Source organism: Protopterus annectens, chromosome 8.part0 (genome assembly GCF_019279795.1).
Source record: "Protopterus annectens isolate FY-2018-M chromosome 8.part0, PAN1.0, whole genome shotgun sequence".
Lineage (NCBI taxonomy): Eukaryota > Metazoa > Chordata > Ceratodontiformes > Protopteridae > Protopterus > Protopterus annectens.
In genome coordinates this window covers 295,725,891-295,748,007 of record NC_056741.1, presented here as the reverse complement: position 1 = coordinate 295,748,007, position 22,117 = coordinate 295,725,891, and the positions used below count along the sequence as shown (strand labels likewise).

At 45.6% G+C, this 22,117-nt stretch overlaps 1 protein-coding gene across 4 annotated transcripts in view; it reads right to left on the bottom strand.

Moving 5' to 3' along the window:
- The window catches only part of LOC122808766 (dnaJ homolog subfamily A member 1-like), a 206,852-nt gene that overhangs the window by 157,748 nt on the left and 26,987 nt on the right, over window positions 1–22,117 (bottom strand). For all 4 annotated transcript variants that reach the window (XM_044079793.1, XM_044079792.1, XM_044079795.1 and 1 more), the window contains exon 3: window positions 15,012–15,198. In XM_044079793.1, coding sequence (XP_043935728.1) covers window positions 15,012–15,198 — 187 coding nt within the window. The remainder of the gene's footprint in view (window positions 1–15,011; window positions 15,199–22,117) is intronic.

Genomic DNA, 22,117 nt, shown 5'->3' with positions numbered 1-22,117 from the left:
CCTGCCCATATAGAGAACCTCTTCCATTTACTCCGATAAACCTGTCTGGTGGAAGGTTTATGAGCAGCCACCAAAATGGCCTTGACCGTGAAGAGATACCGAGTCCTAATTAAAGTTGGAATTGGAGCAGCCAAGCTGTCAACTTCAGGGTCCGCAGATTGGGAACTGGCATTCCCAGAGGGTGAGAGATGAGATCCGAATTGGATCCAGAATCCATGGTGGATTGATTTTGTGAGACCATACAAAGGGGAACCAAGGTTGTCGAGGCCAGAATGGGGCAATGAGAATCATTCTGCTCCCCAAACTGTTGGCTTTCTGCAGAAGCCTCTGCATCAGAGGAAGTGGAGGGTAGGCATAAAGGAGACCGGGAGGCCAAGCATGCACCAGAGCATCCCTCGAACTCCTGGTGGGGGAAACAGAGCGAAGAAATTGTCGCATTTGGCGTTTGAGGGAGAAGCAAAAAGATCGCAACAGGGTTGCCCCCAAACGGCAAAAATCTTCTTCGCTACTTGAAGATTGAGGGACCACTCGTGTGGAGAAAGGATGGTGCGACTGAGCTTGTCCGCAAGGATGTTGGACTTTCCCGGAATGTGCGTTGCTACCAGAAAGCGTTTGGTGGAAATTGCCCATTCCCAGACTCTCATGGCCTCTCGACAAAGGGGTAAGACCTGGTTCCTCCCTGCTTGTTGATATACCAGACTACCGACATGTTGTCTGTCTGAATCGCAATAGTCCCTGAAGGAAGAACGTGGTGAAGTGCTTGCAACGCTAGGAGCACCGCCCTCATTTCCAGGACATTTATATGCAATGACGTCTCTGTGGGATTCCACGTGCCTTGGACAATCTTTCCCGCAGAATGCCCCCCCCCACCCGAGGCAAGAAGCGTCCGTGGTCACTGTGGCTCGGGGAAATGCAGTGCAAAAGGTCTCGCCAGGGCTCCGGAGAAAGAAGCCACCACAGAAGGGAGTCCCTGCACGCTCTGCTGACCGCAATCGGAGCGTTTAGAGACGAACAGAGGAGACCACTGAACTTGAAGGGTCCATTGAAGAACCCGCATGCGTAAACGGGCATGAATTAGAAGCGGGATAGCTGCCGCCATAGAACCTAGGGCCCTCAGGACCGAAGCTGCAGTTGGAGATGGTTGCAGGATCGCTGTCACATGACACTTCAGGCTGGCGATACGGTCTGGGGTGAGGAAGGCTCGCATTGATCTGGTGTCTAGTCTTCCTCCTATGAAATCTATAATTTGAGTTGGATTCAGAAAAGATTTCTCCCAGTTGATCGTGATGCCCAGCCTTGGTGCCAGTTGAAGAAAGTAATCCCTGGCTGAGCACAGAAGATGCCTTGATGATGCCGTCAGGAGCCAGTCGTCCAGGTACGGAAAGACCTGTAATCCCTGGAGCCTCAGGTCGCTACCACCGCTAGCACCTTGGTAAACACCCTGGGGGCTGAGGTGAGACCAAAGGGGAGGACCCTGAACTGATAATGACTGGCTCCCAGCCGGAAGCGAAGAAACCTCCTGGATCGTCTGTCCATCCGAATGTGGTAGTACGCATCCTTGAGGTCTATGGAACACATCCAGTCGTTCTCCCTCAAGAGGGGGAGTATAGATTGCAGGGTGACCATCCGGAACTTTTGCTTGGTTACTGACAGGTTCAACTGGGAAAGGTCTAAGACTGGTCTCAAGTCCCCCGTCTTCTTTGGCACCAAAAAGAACCTGGAGTAAAACCCTAATCCGGCTTGATCTGGGGGGACGTGCTGGATGGCTCTTTTTCCTAGCAGCTGCTCGATTTCGATAGCTGCCGCCTCCCTTTGGTCGGGTGGAACATCTGGGAGGCTGCGAGATTTGGGAATCTTGAATAGGGGTATTGAATATCCTCTGGATATAACTCGAAGCACCCAACTGTCTTTTGTTATGGACTCCCAAGAAGTCAGGTGCATCGAAAACCGCCCCCCGACTGCCTCCAGAGACGGACAGCCGGGCAACCCTTCAGGGCTGCTGCGTGGGTCTCTCAGAGAAGGGTTCTCTGGACCCAAAGTTGCCAGGAGCCCCCCTGCCTCTGGCACGACGACCTCCCCGTCCTCCTCTGCCACGGAAGGACTGGTTATCCGGAGCAGGTTGGGACTGCTGCGACTTCGGAACCACATCTTCTTCTGTCCCTTTTGGTTCTTAGAGAAGGACCTCTGGGGAGCTGAGAAGCGGACTCGACGGCAGACAGCGTCTTCCGTCCTTTTCGCTCTGGACTAATGTCTTGCGAACAGTCTTGCCAAACAAGGCAGAACCATCGAAAGGCGTTGAAGGTCGCCTTGAAGGGCTCTGCAAAATCACAATGGCGGAGCCAGGCCTGTCGCCTCATGACTAGGCCTGCTCCGCTGGCTCTAGCGGCTCCCTCAGTAGCATGAGACAGCAGCCGCATAGATGTGTTGGATACTGATCTGAGAGTGGCCATTCGGGTGGAGTAAACCTGTTTATCCTCACTCGAGATGGACTCCGGGGGAGATGCAGCGTATTCTTTAATCAGATCCCGCTGCATCCTAATGACATGTGCCATGTAGTTCAGCACTCTCAAGGAGAAGGTCGCTGAACTAAAAACTCGCTTCCCAATGCGATCCATCGAACGGGACTCCTTGCCCGGAGGATGGACGGAGGGACTCTCCTGGGCCAATTCCCTCTTCGTGGCTGCAGCCATCATCATGGCATCTACTGGGGGACCCTTACTCCAGTGGGTGCGGTCTGATGGAGGAGAAAGAATGCGGTCCGGGCACTTAGGGATAGGCTCAATGGTGTCCGGATCCTTCCACGCCCTGATGGATATAAGATCCACCAGGGGGTCAGCAGGAGGACACCCAAGAGGTAGAAGGGCCCGCCTCGAATGCCTCCAAGAACACAGACTCGTCCGAAGAAGCCTTGGGGGCAGACCACCCCCCCCTGATCCTTAACATCTCCATGATGTCTCCAAATGAGACGTCCTCAGGGGTGACCTAGGGGAGCCTTCCCCTTCATCCAAGTCCGTGTCTTCAGTGACGGACTCAGGGGAGTCCATGTGCCTCCTCTTGCACTTACGCTTCCGAGGTACTTCATCGGGGGGGCTGTCCGAGGAGTACTCTTCAGCAGTCGGATGTTCCAAGGGAACCACTTGGGACATCGAGGCGGGCTGTCCCTGGGACCGGCTGGTGGGGGCCTGGCCCAACTGCAATGGAGTGCGGGATGGAGCCGTGGCAGGGACCGGGGGTCCGGATGTCCTCGACAGTGCCCTTTCCATAACGTTGAAAGCCGAGGGGGAGCCAGCTTCTCTAAGCCCCGAGAGCCGACCCCCACTCGGATCCGACGTACGGATCGGAGTCGGAGCCGAAACCGTCGGATCCGAGAGACCAGTGTGCTCCGACCTGGACGGAGCCGAAGACACACCAGCTCCCTCGGATCCGAGGCTCGGCCCTCCGAAGTACCCGAAGCACTCAAGGGATGGGACGGATCCGAGGTGCGCCGACCTATCGGATCAGACCCACCCCCGGATCCAAATCTGCACGGCGCCGATAGCTCCGAACCCGTGGTATGGGTCGGAGAAGGAGCTAAGGGCGAAAAAGGGGTCAAAGCCCCTCCCGGATGGGGGGGGGCTAGGAGCACTCCCATTTGCATTTGGGCCTGGATGAATTTCCTCATCATCCGGTCCATATCAGCTTCGCTCATTGAAAAAGTCGATCTAGAGGAGGCCACCGAAGCGGACCTAGAGAGCCGTCTCTGTGACCTCCTGGAAGGGCTAGCCTCCTCCTCCTCGGGTCCAGGAGAGGACCGAGGGGAGTGGAGCCGAGGAGGAGGAAAGCTAGAAGGCACAGGGGAGGCCCGCTTAGATGGAGGAGCCGAACTAGAAGTTTCGGCTCTCCTCTTGTGGTGCTTCTCCCTGTGCCTCTCCTTCTGTCTTTCCCTAGAAGAATCCTTCCCCTCCGGCAACTTTAAGGGAGGTTGAGTCCCAGCCGGAGGGGGAGAACTCACAGCAACAGGTTGCTGGATGGAAGGGGCAGAGGCCGAAGCAGTATCTGGGGGTAAAAGACCCGCCAGCACCAACTTCGACCTCCATTCCCTTAAAGCCCGGGGGTTGAACCCTGCACAAATGGTACAACAAGAAGACAGGTGTTCAACCCCAAGCATGACCGAGTGTGGCCATCTGCTGGGGACAGCTTATGGCCACACTCGTACATTGAGAAAACAGCCTTAGGGGCTTCAGACATCACTAAGGCCTAAATACACACACACACTAACAAACTACGAAAACCCGAGAAAAGTTAACTAAAGAGGGAGGAAAGCCTTAACCACACACAACACTAACTAGATTAATAACAAAAACAGAGAAATTGAAAACTTTTTCTGTCAAAAAATCTACTCTCATCTCAACCAACGCCAGGAGCTCGAGAATTCCGTTGCTTCTTGAAAAGCGGCAAACGAAATCTGAGGTCAGTCAGGGCTTGGCAAGGGGTTATGGGTAAGAGGGAGGAGCTAGGAGCTCGGAGCCTAAGCTTTTGAATTGCCGGCTCGGATCCGAGGTCGGATCAGATACCCACAGGTTGCAGACGAATGAAGTCTGCCTACTTCAGATCAGTGTATTCCTACTAAATGGTGAGCAGGAGTTTTTTTTTTTCTTTTCTTTTTTAAAACTTACCATAAAAAATGTGTTTAATTACCACTGCGGCAGCAGTCCAAGGTGCGTGGGTATATCCTACAGCTATTAACAGCCAGCTTCCAAGGCACTTTTCACGTGCCTAAAATTAGCTCTAGCTGAAATGACGGTTTTTGGCACCACACCTTTCATTTCATGTCAGACAGGGAGATTAAGCTTAAAAAAAATGCTAACAAAAAAGTCTACAACATGGCATAAAAAACACCCAAAAGTAAAGTGGGAGGGGGAAGACTAGAGTCAAGCAGCTACCACAGAAGTGCTCTGTTATACTAAGTTTATGAAGAACCTGGTACAGGTTCTTCATAAACTATCACTGCTGAACTAGCCTAAGCTATATCACCATAACTCAAACAGGACTTTTGAGGTAGGCTCAGTGTTCCTAGTGACCCTGGAAATTGTCCTCAAAGCTTGATCTTAATGCGCATAGAAGACTACACTGCTGCTTCTAGAACTCCATTTACAAAAAGCTACAATGAAGCCAAAGCCATGGTAGAGTGATCATTGATCTTGCCTGGGACAGCTTTGTTGTGGGTATAACAAAAATATTATGAGGCAACTATTTGGTACAGGTTGTTCTTTATTATCTTAAGAAATGAACTTACTACAAATCCTGAAATATTTTGTTCTGTAAAAAGCACGCCAGACAGTTGTCTGCGCACAAAGTACAAATCCCACTCACCCTCATTTTTAGGTTTTGGAAAGACTAGGATGGAAAGCTTGGCTTTAAACTGATACTACTTAAGGCATAGGTATTAGTTCTTGGGAAACCCTAGCTTTGCAAAAAATCAGCAGGCCCACCATGACACCTTGTTAACTCTGATAATTACTCTTGCTCATCTTGCAAAGATCAACCCCCCCCCCCCACCATCTTAAGAATCTCAACTAAGCAGTGTTAGAAAAGGTAAGAAAATCCACAATCCCAAGGAGGAGCCACCGGTTTTCTAGGAAATTTCATATACAAAACATTTCACACAATGTTGCATTGAAAGTGGAGGAATTAATGGGTAGACTTGCTGAAATAGTTAATGGGTCACAGGACTAACTCACAAACATTGCAGAACCAGAGCACTGCTTGGCATGGAAAGCAGCAGCACTCACTCAGGGCAACCAGAAACGTTTTCCATTTATTAAAGATTTTTCAGTAGCAGACATTCTAGCCTCAAATGCCTGCTGCACATCCACAGAAATGTCCCCAAAAAGAATTAAAAATTCCATCATCCAAGCACTCGGCTGTAGTTTCACAGGTCAGGATATATGCAACACCCCTAGTCTTGAGTAAATACACTGAGGAACCTTCTGATAACGGCTTCTGGTCATGTCCAAAAGGGAGAACCACTATTACCTGGATCAGAAGGGAGTCACCACAGTGATCTTTGTAGAGGTCTTTTGAATGCATACAGAAACCCTCCTGTCCAAGGACAATGCATCCTTCGTCACATGGAGACCTGGAGCAGAATTTTACCAACTAATTGTTTTAGGAGCAGAAGCAGATCTTGCTCAGCTTTCGTCTGCCACACAACTGCTCTTACAATATACAAAAAATACCTATACAGCGAGATTGTCCTGAAGTGTTACACATCAGGCTTTCATGGCTAGTCTGCAAAACGTCTGCGGTGTTGTCCAAGAGCTCCAGTGGACCACGGATGGTTGAAAGAAATTAGCATTTGTAAGAGCCAACATCGCTTGCATTGCGCTTCCCAAACAATGTCTAAGGAGTCTGTTATGACAGTCTAAGGAGTCTGTTATGACAGTCTGTGCTACAGCCAGAAGGGAGTAGCAAAGATTTGAATGGAGAAATCTGCCAACTGCCCCTATAAAAATATCCCTTTTCATAAACTGGAATCTGAAATATCAGGGGAAGTGAATATTTGGACCACAGAGATTTTGGGTACCATTGGGTTTTTCTCCTGTGGACTTGAGACACCATGACTATTGGTGCCACAAGATCCAGAATCTTGAATTAACCTGCTGAGACTGCAGTCTGAATAGAAACAGACAAATCTAAATAAAGATCTTTCTTGTGGAAGGAAAGGTCTGTACCCAGGAAACAATCCTGGGAAGAGTCTGACAATATTTTTCTGTAGGTTGTCTTGGAATCCTAGCTTGTGTAGGAAATCCAAAGCGAGCGCTATTCCAGACTGGCTCTACAAGATAAGCAACTCTGCAAGAGCATTTTGAAATAAAACCCTTCCCCTAACCATGGGGGAGGGGGCACAGCTTCTATTGCCTCCCGAGTAAACAAATACTGAATGACAAGAGGGAAGAGTGATCTGGCAGGGCAGGAGGAATCCCCAAACAGGGGAGGGGGACTCACTGCATCTGTAACCTTGATGGATTACCCTAAGAACACATCTGTCAAGCTCTCCCATGGCAGAGAAATGGAAGTCTGGATGTTTTGAAAGGCTAAGACTGTTAAGGTGGGAGAGGGACTGGAGACCTACCTGTACAGTCCTTTGGAGAAGAGGTGGTGCTTTTTGGAACCAAACAGCGTTTGCTTTTCAGCAGCTTGCTGGGACTGTTCTGTTTAGAATCAAAATAAAATCTGTGGAGAATGCAATCAGGTGAACCTTGCCCGTCAAATGTAAAGCAGCAGCTGGATTCAGTAAAACTGAAGCTGCAGGGTTTGATCTGAGATGACTGCATAAGGACAGAGACACTTCTGCTTTTTTAGGGGTCAGCAGGGTGGCAGAGAAACTTCAGATCAACAAAAAACATCCTCCAAAGCAAACAGAACAGAATGGAGGAACACAAGTAGGTTCTGGAAATTCAACACAAGGGTCTAAAAAATATCAGTTTTCCCACTGAAACAGACTCATTCTGGAAAGAGTTTTAGAGAATTGTTCAAAAGTAGTGGCTGAAGCCACACACTTCAGAGCCTGAATTAGAATTCTGTGGAGCCCACCTTCAGAATCACTTTGATTTCAAACTCTCCAAGAAACAAAGAATACCTTTTTCCACCCATACAGAAGTGTCGAGACCACACTAAAAGCCTAAGCCAAGCCCAAAAAAAACTGCTCTGTCCAGTATAAAATGAGACAGAAGTGAGTTTCTGTAGAAACAGACCCACTTTTTCCAGTAAACCTCCCCAAGGATGGGCACAGCCTTCTCAACCCTTCTTTCAGGGCCAACTAGATGGACTTCTCTTTTGATAGAGAAGGGAGATCCTGCCAACAGCCGCAGAGGACAAGTATAAGCCTCAGAACCATGGTGGCTGAAGGGACTACACAAACAGGGCCAAGGGAAAAGATAGGACTGGTCCGAACAACCAGTTTGACTAAAGCAGTCACCCACATTCAGCTGAAGCACATTGCTAAAGGCTTTTAACTTTTTTTTTGGGGGGGGGGGGGGTCAAGAACAGATGGGCTGTTCTATGATCAAACCAAAAATTTACCACACTAGCAGCAAGTTTGTAAAACAGGCAAGTTGTATAAAAGTAAGTCCCCCCCCACCCAAGTGAACAAGAGCAAGCCCACCTTTCAGTGCATAGCTTTGTGGTCTTATTTGCAGTTTGGAACTTTGTGCAGCAACTGGCAGCACACCTACCTTTGGTGCAGAAGGCTGTGGGTTTTATTCCCACAAAAGGCGGATAACAGACACTGCAGTACAGCATAAAGGGTGTACTATTAAGAGTGAGTCATCCTTCAGACGAGACACTAAACTGAGCTCTATCTGCTCACGGGTGCTCTTATCCACCTACGACACCTACTGAAGAGTAGGGGGTTTCTTAATTACAACTTAACACTATAAAACTCTACCCTTTTGTCCCCCAAAGCAAAAACAGCATCTTTCAAAATTTCAACTACTACCCAGTTCTTGTTAATTTTATTTCCAGTTTCTCATTTGGTATTGTCCATACATTATAAAATGACAATTTCAAATTTGTTTGTTACCATAAAACCATTTCATCATTCATGATTAGAATATATATTTTTTTTAAATATTTCAATCTTTTTCACACAATTTTCTCACACTTCAAAAGCATGCTCTGTCATTTCAACTTCTACACAATACATAGCTTCTCCCGAATTCTTCTGTAGGGCATATTCAAACAGGTAATTTACTTACTATTGTCATCTCTACAAATTCCTTACATTCATAAATCCCTTTTACACCACAGAAGCCTCGTTTTAACATTTATTTTCTCAAAAAAAGGAAAACTGCACCCTAGAACTAAAAATTTAATTCACTCAGTTTTCCGACCTATTTTAAACACCTCAAAATCACTCCCAAGTGCTTTGTTAATTTTAGAGTTTTCCCTAACATGGCTACCAATGGGGCTCTATGTATCAATGTGATCATGTGCTCCCTTAACCCTTTCTCTCTCCCATAATGGTTTGTATGACTCATGCCAGACATAACTGAATTCCCATGCCACTGACATAATGGGATTTGTATGGATAGCTTATCCTCTTTATCTTCTGTAAAAGGATTGCTTCTCTGTTTGTAATCTCTCTCTCTATATATATATATATATATATATATATATATATATATATATATATATATATATATATATATATATATATATATATATATACACACACATACATATACATATATATATATATATATATATATATATATATATATATATATATATATATATATATATATATATATACACACACACACACACACACACACCTGGCTCAGAGCTGGTTTTACACTATACTTGGAAGTTATCCAGCTACACAGCCAGAAAAGTAGCCAAATCGCAGGTCTTTCGTTCAGGTTTTCTTTTGTAGTCCAAGAGGAATAGATTCTGCAAGGGTGTCTCAGTGCAGCAAGTTAACACCTCTTCAGTAGTCAGTGTTAAAACTGTCTCTGCAATATCAGACCCTTGCAGAGTCAATTCCTCTTGGACTACAAAAGAAAACCCTGAACACAGGCCTGCGATTTGGCTACTTTTCTGGCTGTAGCTAAATAACCTCCCAAGTATAGTGTAAAATAATCTCTCTCATTTGTTTGGCTCAGAGTTTGGAGACAGAAAGGCAGCAGTCCTTTTACAGAAGGTAAAGAAAACTGTGACCTATATAAATCCCATTACATGCCAGTGGCATGGGAATTCAGTTACTTCCTTATGTCTGGCATGAGTCATACAAAGCATTATGGGAGAGAGAAAGGGGATGAGGGAGAACAAGATCACGTTGATACATCAACAAGCCCCATTGGTAGCCATGTTGCAGAAAACACAAACACAGAGAGTGGAAAAAAAACAGTTCTAGGATGGAGTTTTCTTTTAATGTTTCCAAGAGTAAATATAGCGGTGTTAATTTATTTCAATACCATTCTTTATAGTTTTTCTACTTTTCTATATTCAGTTTCCATAACATCATTTTATTCTGAAAGTAGTCATTTACATTATTCTTCCATCTTTTCCCAAATTTAATTTTCCATGCATCTTTTGGATTTTCATCATGACATCTACTCAAATTCCTATTTTTTTTTTTTTTTACTCCAAACACAAGGATTCAAAGAAGCGGCATAGACAACAGGATTAACCGTAATCCTCCTTCCTCTTCCCAAACATGCAAAATTCCTCTAAACAGGATTCAATGTTGATCTCCGCGTAAATGAGAATACAAATTATCTTTTTCATACTTGGATAGAATTATATTCACCTGCCAAGTAAGCCATTTTACCCAAAAAACAGAATTTAGACACTTCCTTACTACAGTCTTTAGGATTTCCAAAATATAAATCTCAATTTTTGTACAATTCTCAGGTTTTCCTCTTCATATTTGTTCCAAATATTACTCCCAAAACATAGAGAATACCTTTGTAATTTTAATATAAAAATCTGTACCAAGCATGTTTAAATAAAAAAACATTTACCAAGGATAAAGAATTGATGGAACAAGGAATTAAGAATTAAAGCTATATGACCTGCGTAAATAATTGGGATATATATACTCCTATCTTGTACCTTGCAGTTTTCAATTCTCTGTTTACAATCACATTCATAACCAATACCAAAATCAACAAATATATATAAAAAAAAAACCTTTAATATTCCACAACACATAAAACCAAAAGTACAAAAGTACTACCGGTAAAGCACTTCCTCTCTAGGAACTTCAGACCAAGTTGCAACTTTCACAATTTAAATACTTCAAGAATTTTTTAAGAGAGCGTATGAACATCTTAGAGCTATTGACAAGGCAGATGAAAGTAATGCCTTTACGAAATATGTAAAACAAACATGTAAAGGAAAAAAGTAAGATATTTCAGTTTGTAATAAACATGATCACAGATTTGATGCAGAAGATGAACTGAGTATTCCTGTCAAATAAAATGATCTGAATGACAGGGAAAATTAAGGTGGTTTTGAAAAGGAAAGGGTTAATGCATTAAGCTTAGGTCACATGGTGGCTCATTAAATATTTAAATGAAATTGTGAATGTTACAACTTGGCCTGATGAAGTTTCTAGAGAGGAATGAAACACTTACCAGTTCTAATTTTGGTTGTGTGTTGTGGAATAAAGTTGTTTTAACTGTGTAAAAATAAAAAGAACGGCAATATAAGAGTTAATTTTATTGTTTTAGAAGGACTTCTGAGTAACTGCATTCATAACCAATGCAAATAAAATAATGCTTGCTGGACAACTTAAACCCACATTCCACTTCTTCACTTAGCCATCCATTTAACATTACTCTTACTATACATGGACGAGAGTGTATTACATTGAGAGTTACCTTCTAAACTCATCACATTGTATTCTGTTGAATGCTTTACTCCTCTACCACAGCTGTAGCTTCTGCTTTATTTATGATTCTAAGATGCATTTTTGCATATTCCTTATTACTCACCCATTACCCTTTCTCCAATAATTTTTCAGCTCCCTTATCCTCATTTTCATACCATCTTGCTCAAATACGAAGCAATTTTTTCCTTGTAAGATGGCCTAGTTTATAGTTTTTATAATCTGCTCCGGATTTCACACTTTCTAATACCTCTGACTTAATGCCTTATATTTCTGCTTTTTCCTCCTCACTGACATTCTACAAAACATATGTAATATCCAATCTGTCCAGACTTCATAGAAAATTCTCATTTCATGATAGTCCTTTATCTAACCTTATGTATTCTTCCATTTCTCTCATTTCTTAAAAAAAAAAAAAAAAAAAAAAAAAAAAATCGTTCCTTCTTTATACATTTTAAAACTCTGACATAAGAGATTAAATCCAAGGTTCACTCTCCCATTTCAGTTCATACACTTTCCTACATTTTCTTTTTACTTAAATTGCAATTAAAATATCCCACTAATTCATATTCACTTCTACATAAATTTAAGGTTTTTAAAATTTCCTTTTTCTAGTAAGACAAAATTTTCGTCACGTAACATGCCAAATCCTTGAATATCCATCTTTGCCCATACTTTTTACCCCATAGCTCTTTCATCTATAACCTTTATGTTAGTGTTTAAAATTACATGCATATGAAGTGGCATATACCATTCTAAAAACACCTAACCTTTTAATATTCTTTATTAACATTTATATTCCATCTTGCCTTTAATCTTTATTCTTTTACAATCGCACTTAAATCTCCCTTTACCAAACTAAATTTTTTTCCTCAATATTTTCATTTTCCACTTTATATCTTTGCTTTACTTGTTCCTTCCTTGTACCAATTCCTCACCTTCATTATATTCATTTTCCTCATACATTTTCTTTAATCTCTTCTTGTGTGGCATCCTGTTCATGTTTTACACTTTTCTACACTACACATTCTTGCATTTCTTTCATGTTATCTGCTTGTCACAAAAGGTCTTCTCCTTCCGGCTGTTCCCATTAGGGGTCACCACAGTGGATCTTCTGTTTCCATTTCTTCCTGTCCTCTGCATCATGCTCTTTCACACCAACCGCCTGCATGTCCTCATCTTCCCACAAACAGAACCTTAAAATTACTTAAAATGACCATCTTTCCACAAAAGAAAACCGTTTTTTGGCTGACCCCTGACAATCTCTACTACCTTCAATATTTGTTATACTTGGAATATGTATAATTTTTATTCTCCACAATCCATAAAATTTTCATCATTTGAAGTGTCCATAATTTCTTGGCATACAGTCAACAGCCCTTTAATGCTCATTTATCAACTTCAGTTTGAAATTAAGCAATCATCCTTTTTTTTTTTTGTTTCTAAAATGTCGGCATTACATAAGGGTTCTCCTGAAACATTTTCCATATACTGTCCTGTCTCGAGCAAAATGTCCCAATAAAAAGATGTAAATGCCCTTACCTCTTTAGAAGCTCTCAAAACTGTAATCACTGTATCTTGTACCTTATACCCTCTTAAGGTTCTCGCTTTACTGCCAACCACACAAATTTTTCACCATCTTTTTCTCCTACTTGCTCCTCCTTTTACTGTTCATGCATATGGATTTTTTCCTACAGTTTCACTCCCTCCTATATTTTATGCAGGACTTCACCCAAAGAAGCTGCCACTTCACTTGCTGGTTCGCTCTGGCTCATTTACATCCACAACCCTCCCGACTGGAGGGTTGTAATTATGTATTACAATCTCAACCCATAAGACAGACCCTTTTGAAACATGTATTCAGAATCCTGTGAAGGTTTAACCACCTTCACATCACCATCCTCCATTTCACCCTTCACCACTCTAACTCAGCCAATCCTCCAATTTAGGTTTTCCTTCTATAAAAACAGCTTTTTGATGCCATTACTCTCTATACATTCTATTTGCTGTTCGGTAACCTACTTGCATTTGCTCACTGCATTCATCTTGCTCCCAGCTTTTCTGAGTCACCTACACATTTGGAACAAAGTCAGAACAAACGGTCAAGTTCCCAAGTGCATAGTTTTCCCTAGTATACTACCTCACATGTCCCCTGACAAAGGCTACTAGCCTAGTGATACTAACCTGATCCAATGATAGTGGAGCCAAAACTGAATTTGCTGAGTTTATGTTGAAGTCAGCATGAGTTTTAACAGGGATGCCCATTGCTAGAGTACTCAATGGATCATGTGTGGGGATACCAAGATAATCTCATATTTGCATTAACGAAGGTAATACTTAAGACCCATTTCAACTTGTGTTAAAAATGAATACCGACCAGTTACAAAAACTTCCTTCCAATTACCTACTACACATATATTATATATAGGAGGCAAAGGAAAAAAAAAAAATGTCAATGTGAAACAAAAAAAAAAAAATCCACCAATTCATACATGAATCTGGGGGGCTGTTCTCTTTAAAAAAATGACTTTTTGAAATGATATCTTGATATTTTGACTTGCAGCAAGTGCCCTAAACAGGGAGAAGAACTATTTCACAATTTGTTAACTTGACGCAGCAACTGTAAAAACTGCTTCATATACTTAGTACATACACAAAACTTTCACCCCATTCACTGAGGTTATTCTTCATGGGATACCCTTGCTAAAACAAAACATCTTTAAAAGTAATTTCAGGCAGTCTGGCCTGATTAAAGTCAGCCAGACAGTCCCAAAAGCATTATGAGACATATGGAAACGGTCAGATACAGCCTGAATTCCCCGAGAAGTTGCTCAAGCAGGCATGACCGTACAAAAACTTAGCACTGGATCATTACTCCATTATTTGGCAATATAGAAATCTATTTACCTGGAGATGAGCTGCTTCCAGACTCTGGACTGGTGAAACACTGGAGATGCTTCACACTGCTGATTCACCCTAAAGAAAAAAGGCAAACTTATAGCTCTGTGTCAGTGATCTATATGGATCAGAGATCCAAGAGCTGCAAACTATAAGGGCATACAAAGGATAAGGCGACTGCATGAAAGTACAGTCCAAGATGTTAAAAAAAAAAAAAAGAGAAAAGCTACCATAAGAACATCTAAGTGTGGAAAACTGTTCAGACAAGGTGGGTTGGTCACAGTGAGATCAGATCTAGCATCTCACCTGCTAGGCGAAAACTGCAGCGGCTCAAATGGGATAATCGTTTGATCCATTTCCTGGTTGAATTAGTGAGCTCCACTGTACACCAAGTGAAATTTCAGCTACAGAAGATTAACTCATCTGGGAGGATAAAGCATCTGCACAAAACAGGATATTATTTCAACCAGTTAAAAAATCTGTATTCCTGCTAACTATCTATGATGCGCACAACAGCCATTAGACTAAGAATGTGGTGCCTAAAAAGAAAGGCAACAGTGAGATCAAGAAAGCAATGCCTAAAGAAAAGCAAAGTAATGTACTCTGTGGGTACCTCTGCCATAGCCAGTTGACTTAACAGTATTTGTACATTTTCCAGCACTCTCTCCTTAATGGACATGTTTAAACAGCAGCTATTACATTGATCAACATGCTGAAAACAGAAATGCATACATACCCTTTCTTTCGGTACGGCCGGGCATCCCATCTCTACCTCCAAAGAATAGGTCAAAAATGTCCATTGGGGATCTATAACAAGAACCATTTCCTCTGCCTTCTTTCAGTGCTTGCTCACCCCCATGGTCATAGAGCTTTCGTTTGCTAGGGTCCACTAGTGCCTCATAAGCTTGAGTTATGTGTTTGAACTATTCAGAAGAGGGGGAAAATGAGACAGCTTAGCAAGAGCTCTACAACTCACATGACTATAAAAGGCTACAACAAATAACTACTAAAATTTAGTCCGATTCTTATACACAGACACAAAAATAATTCAGCACCAATCCCCCCCCCCCCCCCACCCCGGCTCAGTGCTTCCTAACTTGTGTCTCCTCTACCGCAACATTATACCTCACATGTATTCAGAGTTCACAAAGGAACCCAGACTTTCACGAGATCTGTGGATGACATCACAGAAGCAAAATAAAGTAAGCTGATAAAAGGCAGAGGCGTAACCTAAAATTCTTGCAAGAGAAACGGACCTCTCCAATAAGACAGACTTCATGCAAGGTGAAAAACCAGAAAGATGCAACTATAAACATGCATGCTGCCTGTGGACAAAATACACACAGACAAGAAACCATTTTGTGGAATCTAATGGATCGGCATGTTCTGAAACTGCACAAAAGGAAGGCAAAAAAAAAAAAAAAAAAGAAAAGAATGAACAAGACAGGCCTACTGGAGTCAACTAAAAAGTCCCAACAATGCAGGAATACCAGCTCACTTTCAGGGGACCAGACAAGCAACTTAAAAGACTGATTGTGTCCCAGACACCAGATGAAATCTGGTTTAGGGTATGTCACTATTATGGAAACTAGAAGTTATGTACTCACCATAACGTTCCATCTGAGTAGGTGTATTCATTTGTAAAACACCCTGAAAAGGGTGACAGGATAATATGCAGGAAATGAGGGGAAGGCCAAATGAATACACCTACTCAGATGGAGCGTTATGGTGAGTACATAACTTCTAAATCTGAAGTAGGAGATTCATTGTCTGCAACCCTGTGGGAGTCCCCAGCTACCTGAATCTTCATCATGGAAGGATATTGATCCAACTTATAGTGGGAAATAAAAGTATGAGATGAAGCCCACGTGGCAACCGTGGCTGCTGCACAAAATATCATCTAGAGGAATCCTAGCCTTGAAGGCAAGATGCACTGTGAAATCCAGCGAGACAGAGAAACTTTAGAAATTGGCTTGCCCAAATTAAATTTAGCAAAGGAAATAAACAACTTTAGAACAAATCTAAGTTGCCTGTGAACATCTAATGAGTGAAGCTTGTATTCACCTTTGTTTTCATATTTAGGGAAGAAAACAGGGAGGTTAATGGACTGATTAAGGTTTGCTTCAGAAGCAACTATAGGAAGAAACTGTCTTGTAAGACAAGAATTTGAGATCCAGTCCCAAGGAGGAACGCTTTGTTTTACAGGGGGCTGAAAGAAAAGTACCTTTTAAGGAAAATTTTACACAACTTGGCTGACATAAGAGGATTAGAGTCATGGCCAATGTGATAATGAGAAATTGCCGCCAGTTGTACTTTGACTGTGGAACTGCTGGCACCATCGTTAAAAAGAGTGGTTAGAAAGTCAAGCACTAAGGGGAGAGGAACCGTGAAGGGATTCAGGCCTTGCCGCTCCGCCCACAAAGAAAACAGTTTCCACTTGCTGCGGTAGACTTTCCTAGTGGACGGTTTATGAGCTGCCACCAGTATTGCCTTAACAGGTGACGAAATACCGGGAGTCCTGATCAAGAGTGGAACTGGAGCAGCCAAGCGGTCAGCTTCAGGTTGTCCAGGTTCGGAGGAGGTATGCAGGATGGATGGGATATCAGATCCGGAATGGGTTCTAGAATCCAAGGAGGATTCACCGAGTGAGACCTTAGAAAGGGGAACCAGATCTGTCGAGGCCAAAACAGAGCAATGAGAATCATTCTGCAACCCACTCGAGAGGCTTTCTGAAGAACTTGGAGCATCAGAGGCAAGGGTGGATAAGCGTAAAGACCGGGTGGCCAAGCATGCACCAGAGCGTCTCTTGGAGAACCTCCTGGAGGGGGTATCAGAGCGAAAAAACTGTCGCACTTGGTGTTTGAGGGAGAGGCAAAAAGATCGCATGAAGGAGTTCCCCACCGTGCGAATATGCGTTCCGCTACTTGAAAATTGAGAGACCACTCGTAAGGGGTCAGAATGGTGCGACTGAGCTTGTCTGCCAGGATGTTGGACCGACCCGGAATGTGCGTTGCTATTAGAAAGCGGTTGGTGGAGATTGCCCATTCCCAAACTCTCAAACTCTCATGGTTTCTCGACAAAGGGGGTAAGACCTTGTTCCCCCTTGCTTGTTGATGTACCAGACCACAGACATGTTGTCCGATTGAATCGCAATTGTTCCCAAGGGAAGAAAGTCCTGAAGTGCTAGCAACGCCAAGAGCACTGCTCTCATCTCTAGAACGTTGATATGCAGTAAGGTCTCTGTATCGTTCCACGTGCCTTGGACGGTCCGGCCCGCAAAATACCCCCCCCCACCCGAGGCGGGAGGTGTCCGTGGTCACCGTGGCGAGGCGGGGAGAAGCACAAAATGGGCGGCCTCCGTGGAGATCTGGAGTGTGAAGCCACCACAGGAGGGACCGCTTGCAAGCCTGGCTGATCGCAATGGGATGATGCATAGGGAGAGCAAGGTATGACCACTGTACTAAGAGTCCACTGGAGGATGCGCATATTGAGCCTGGCAAGAGGGAGAAGTGCTATAGCAGACGCCATGGACCCTAGAGCCCTCAGGACCAACTCCGCCGGAACAGAACTTGAGTGGAGAATGGCCCGCACTTGGAGCTGCAGATTTTGAACTCTGTCCGCAGTGAGGTAGGCTCGTAAACTCCTTGTGTCTAGCCTGGCCCCTATAAAATCTAAGAGCTGTGTGGGCGCCAGGTTGGATTTCTTTGTATTTATTGTAATGCCCAGAAAGGGAGCAAGATGGAGAAAGGAGTCTCGTGCCAATAATAGTAGATGCCTTGTTGGGGCAGTAAGAAGCCAGTTGTCCAGGTAGGGAAAGACCTGCACCCACTGAAGCCTTAGGTGGGCCGCTACCACTGCTAATACTTTGGTGAACACCCTGGGGGCTGTGGTGAGACCAAAGGGAAGGACCCGGAACTGGTAGTGACTGGCTCCCAGCCGGAAGCGGAGGAACCTCCTGGAGCGCCTGTCCATCAGGATGTGGTAGTACGCATCTTTGAGGTCTATAGAGCACATCCAGTGATTTTCTCCCAGAAGGGGGAGAATAGATTGTAGAGTGACCATTCGGAATTTTTCCTTGGGGACTGCCAGATTCAAGAGAGAAGGGTCTAGAATTGGTCTTAGTTCCCCCGTCTTCTTTGGCACTAAAAAGAACCTGGAGTAGAACCCTGATCCGATCTGGTCTGGGGGGACGGGCTGGATGGCTCTTTTCTTTAGCAGATGGCCAATTTCTGCCAAAGCGGCCTCCCGTTGACCGGGTGGAACGTCTGGGAGGGACTTCAACTTTGGAAAGTTAAGAAAAGGGATGCGGTATCCTCTGGATATGATTTGGAGAACCCAGCGGTCTGATGTTATGGACTCCCATGCCGCTAGGTGCCCCAACGTCCCAGACTGCCTCCAGAGTGGAGCAGCCGGGCAACCCCTCAGGGTTGCTGCGCGGGCCGTTCAGAGAAAGGTTCTCTGGACCCGAAGTTTCTGGGAGCCCCTCTGCCTCTAGGGCGGCGTCCTCCCTGTCCTCCTCTGCCACGGAAGGACTGGTTGTCCGGAGCAGGCTGGGACTGCTGCGACTTCCGGAACCACATCTTCTTCTGACCCTTTTGGTTCCTAGAGTAGGGCCTCTGGGGTGCAGAGAAGCGGATTCACGGCAGACAGAGTCTTCCGTCCTTCTCGCTCTGGGTCAAGGTTTGTGACGGTTTTGCCAAAGAGGCAGAACCATCAAAGGCGTTCGCAAATGACGCTTTGAAGGGCTCAGAAAAATCAATGACGGAGCCAGGCCTGACGTCTAGTGACTAGGCCTGCCCCTGCGGCTCTAGCGGCGCCTTCTGTAGCGTGGGAGAGTAGCCGCATAGAGATATTAGTAACTGATCTAAGAGTGGCCATGCGGGTGGAGTGCAGCACCCTGTCCTCCTCCGACATGGACTCTGGGGGAGATGCAGCGTATTCTTTAATGAGATCTCGCTGCATCCTAATGATGTGTGCCAGGTAGTTCAGCGCCCTTACCGAGAAGGTCGCTGAACTAAACATCCGCTTCCCCAAGCGGTCCATCATCCGAGACTCCTTGCTCGGGGGATGGACTGAGGGACTCTCCTGAGCAAGTTCCCTCTTGGTGGCCGCCGCAGTCAACATGGCATCTACCGGAGGCCCCTTACTCCAATGGGCACGGTTGGACGGTGGGCTGAGGAGCCTATCGGGCCTCTTAGGAATTGGCTCCACGGTGTCCAGTTCCTTCCACGCCCTGGTGGTAATGAGGTCCACCAAGGGGTCGGCAGGAGGGGACACCAAGAGGTAGATGGGCCCGCTTCAAATGCCTCCAAGAACACGGACTCGTCCGAGGAAGACTTGGGGGCAGACCCCCCCCCCCTTATACGGAGCATTTCCATGATGTCCCCAAATGAGACATCCTCGGGGGTGACCGTGGGGAGCCTTCCCCTTCCTCCAAGTCCGTGTCTTCCGTGAGAGACTCTGGGGAGTCAATGTGCCTCCTTTTGCACGTATGCTTGTGAGGAACATCCTCTGGGGGGCTGTCAGAGGACTCCTCGCAAGCAACCTGTTCCATTGGAGCAGCTTGGGGCACAGAAGCGGGCTGTCCCAAGGGCCGGATGGTGGAAGCCTGGCCCAGTGCAGAGGGAGCGCGGGACGGAGCCGAAACAAGTGCCGGGGGTCCGGAGACCCTCAACAGGGCCCTCTCCACTACATCAAATGCCGAAGGGGAGCCGACCTCGACCAAAGGATCCGACAATCTGCTCCCCCTCGGATCCGAAGAGTGGATCGGAGCCGGCGCCGAAGCGCTCTGATCTGAAGGGACAGTGCGCTCCGACACAGACGGCGCCGAAGGAGCACTGATCCCCCCGGATCCGAGGCTCGGATCCAGGCTCCGAGAGGTCGGATCCAAAGTACAAAGTACTATCGGCGCCGACCCACCCCCGGCTCCGAAGCTGCTCGGCTCCAGCTGCTCCGAACCCGGATAGCAGGTCGGAGAAGGAGCAATCGGTTTGAAAAAGGGTGTTGAGCTCCCCCCCAGGGGGGGGAGGCAAGAGCACTCCCATCTGCATCTGGGCCTGGATGAACCTTCTCATCATCCGGTCCAGATCAGCATCGAGCTATCGTGGATCTCGACGAGGCTACCGAGGTAGGCCTGGAGTGCCTCCTCGATAGCCTCGACGGAGATCGGGTCTCCTCCTCCTCAGGTCCCGGTGAAAAACACACTGGAGACCGGAGCCGAGAAGGAGGAGACCGAGCAGACAATGGAGCCGACAGAGCCGGGGGAGAAGCCCGCTTGGCTGGCGGGGCCGAAACAGAGGTCTCGGCCCGCCGCTTATGGTGCTTCTCCCTCTGGTCCCTTTTCTTAGCATCCCTCTCCTCCGAACCAGAAACGGGAGGTTGAGTCCCAGAGGAGGAGGGGGTGCCGCAGAAGGGATAACCGTAGGTACGGTTACTCCCGAAGGAGCGGAGGTCGGAGCCGAGACTGGCGGTAAAAGGCCCGCCAAGACAAGCTTGGACCTCCGCTCCTTCAATGCCCTGGGGTTGAACCCTGCACAAATGGAACATCCAGATGTGAGGTGTTCAACCCCCAGGCATCTAACGCACCGAGTGTGGCCATCAGCTGGGGAAAGCTGGCCACACTCTGAGCATTTAGAAAAGATAGATTTGGGTTGCTCTGCCACCCCAATCTAACACAGTAGTTACTAAAACTAAAAATAACTAAACAAAAATACACTCACAGGCCCAACACACACACACTACGCTAACAGCGAGGGGAGGGATATAACTTTTAGATTGATATATTTACTTTTTTAGAGTTAAAGGGGAAACCTACACTTTCACACAAAAAAATCAATAAAAACTTTTAAATTTTGAAATTTAACACTTAAATCTAGCACTTAGCTTGAGAAACAAATCCAGTCACCATGCGCGGCAAACGAGATCTGAGGTCATGAGGGTAGAGCAGGGCATTATGGGTGAGGGGAGGAGCTGAGAGCTTGGATCCATAGCTGGTAAACCAAACGAGATCTGAGGTCATGAGGGTAGAGCAGGGCATTATGGGTGAGGGGAGGAGCTGAGAGCTTGGATCCATAGCTGGTAAACCATGCCGGCTCGGATCCGATATCGGATCCGTAACCCACAGGTTGCAGACAAATGAATCTCCTACTTCAGATCGACAGTTTAATTTAGTGGCAGAGGGGGGAAAAAAAAAAAAAAACAAACACTTTGGATGGAAAAAAAGTTTCCAGAGGATGCCAAGTGTGATTGTTACCATACCTAGGATCACAGGAATTACTAGGCTATTGGCTCTGAGGCCCCTACAATCCTATCCAATAATTTAGCCCATGTTCCAACAAGTCAGCATTCTATGCCACTGTCCAGCAGGGAAACAGGTGGAATCCCATTTCTGTTCCCCATTCAGTTACCCAGGCTGTGCTTAAAGGGTTAATGAGGTACGCTGCCTGACATGGAGAGGGAGTCTATTCAACAGGAGTACTCATCTCTGGGACACAATCTGTCCCGCCAACAAGTCCTACTGATGTCGCAGATCAGGTTGAGGTCACATGTGCGGGTTACTCAAGTGGAGCTTGACTTGCTGATATGCAGCAGTCCCATCAGGGCAAGGTCTGAGATTGCTTTGTATGCCAGACAGAAGTCACCTCAGAGTCTGTAGGAGACTCAGAGGGACAGGGCCTTTAGCCTATCTGTGTAGGGTAGATGTTTGAGGTCATGGATTCTCCTGCAGAGGAACCTCTGTAGTCTCTCCAGCTGCTGCATGTGCTTTGTGAGGTAAAAAGGCATTGTACTCAATGTGTCTGATAAGGGAAAAATACAGGGATGCCATGACCACCCTGTCCCTGG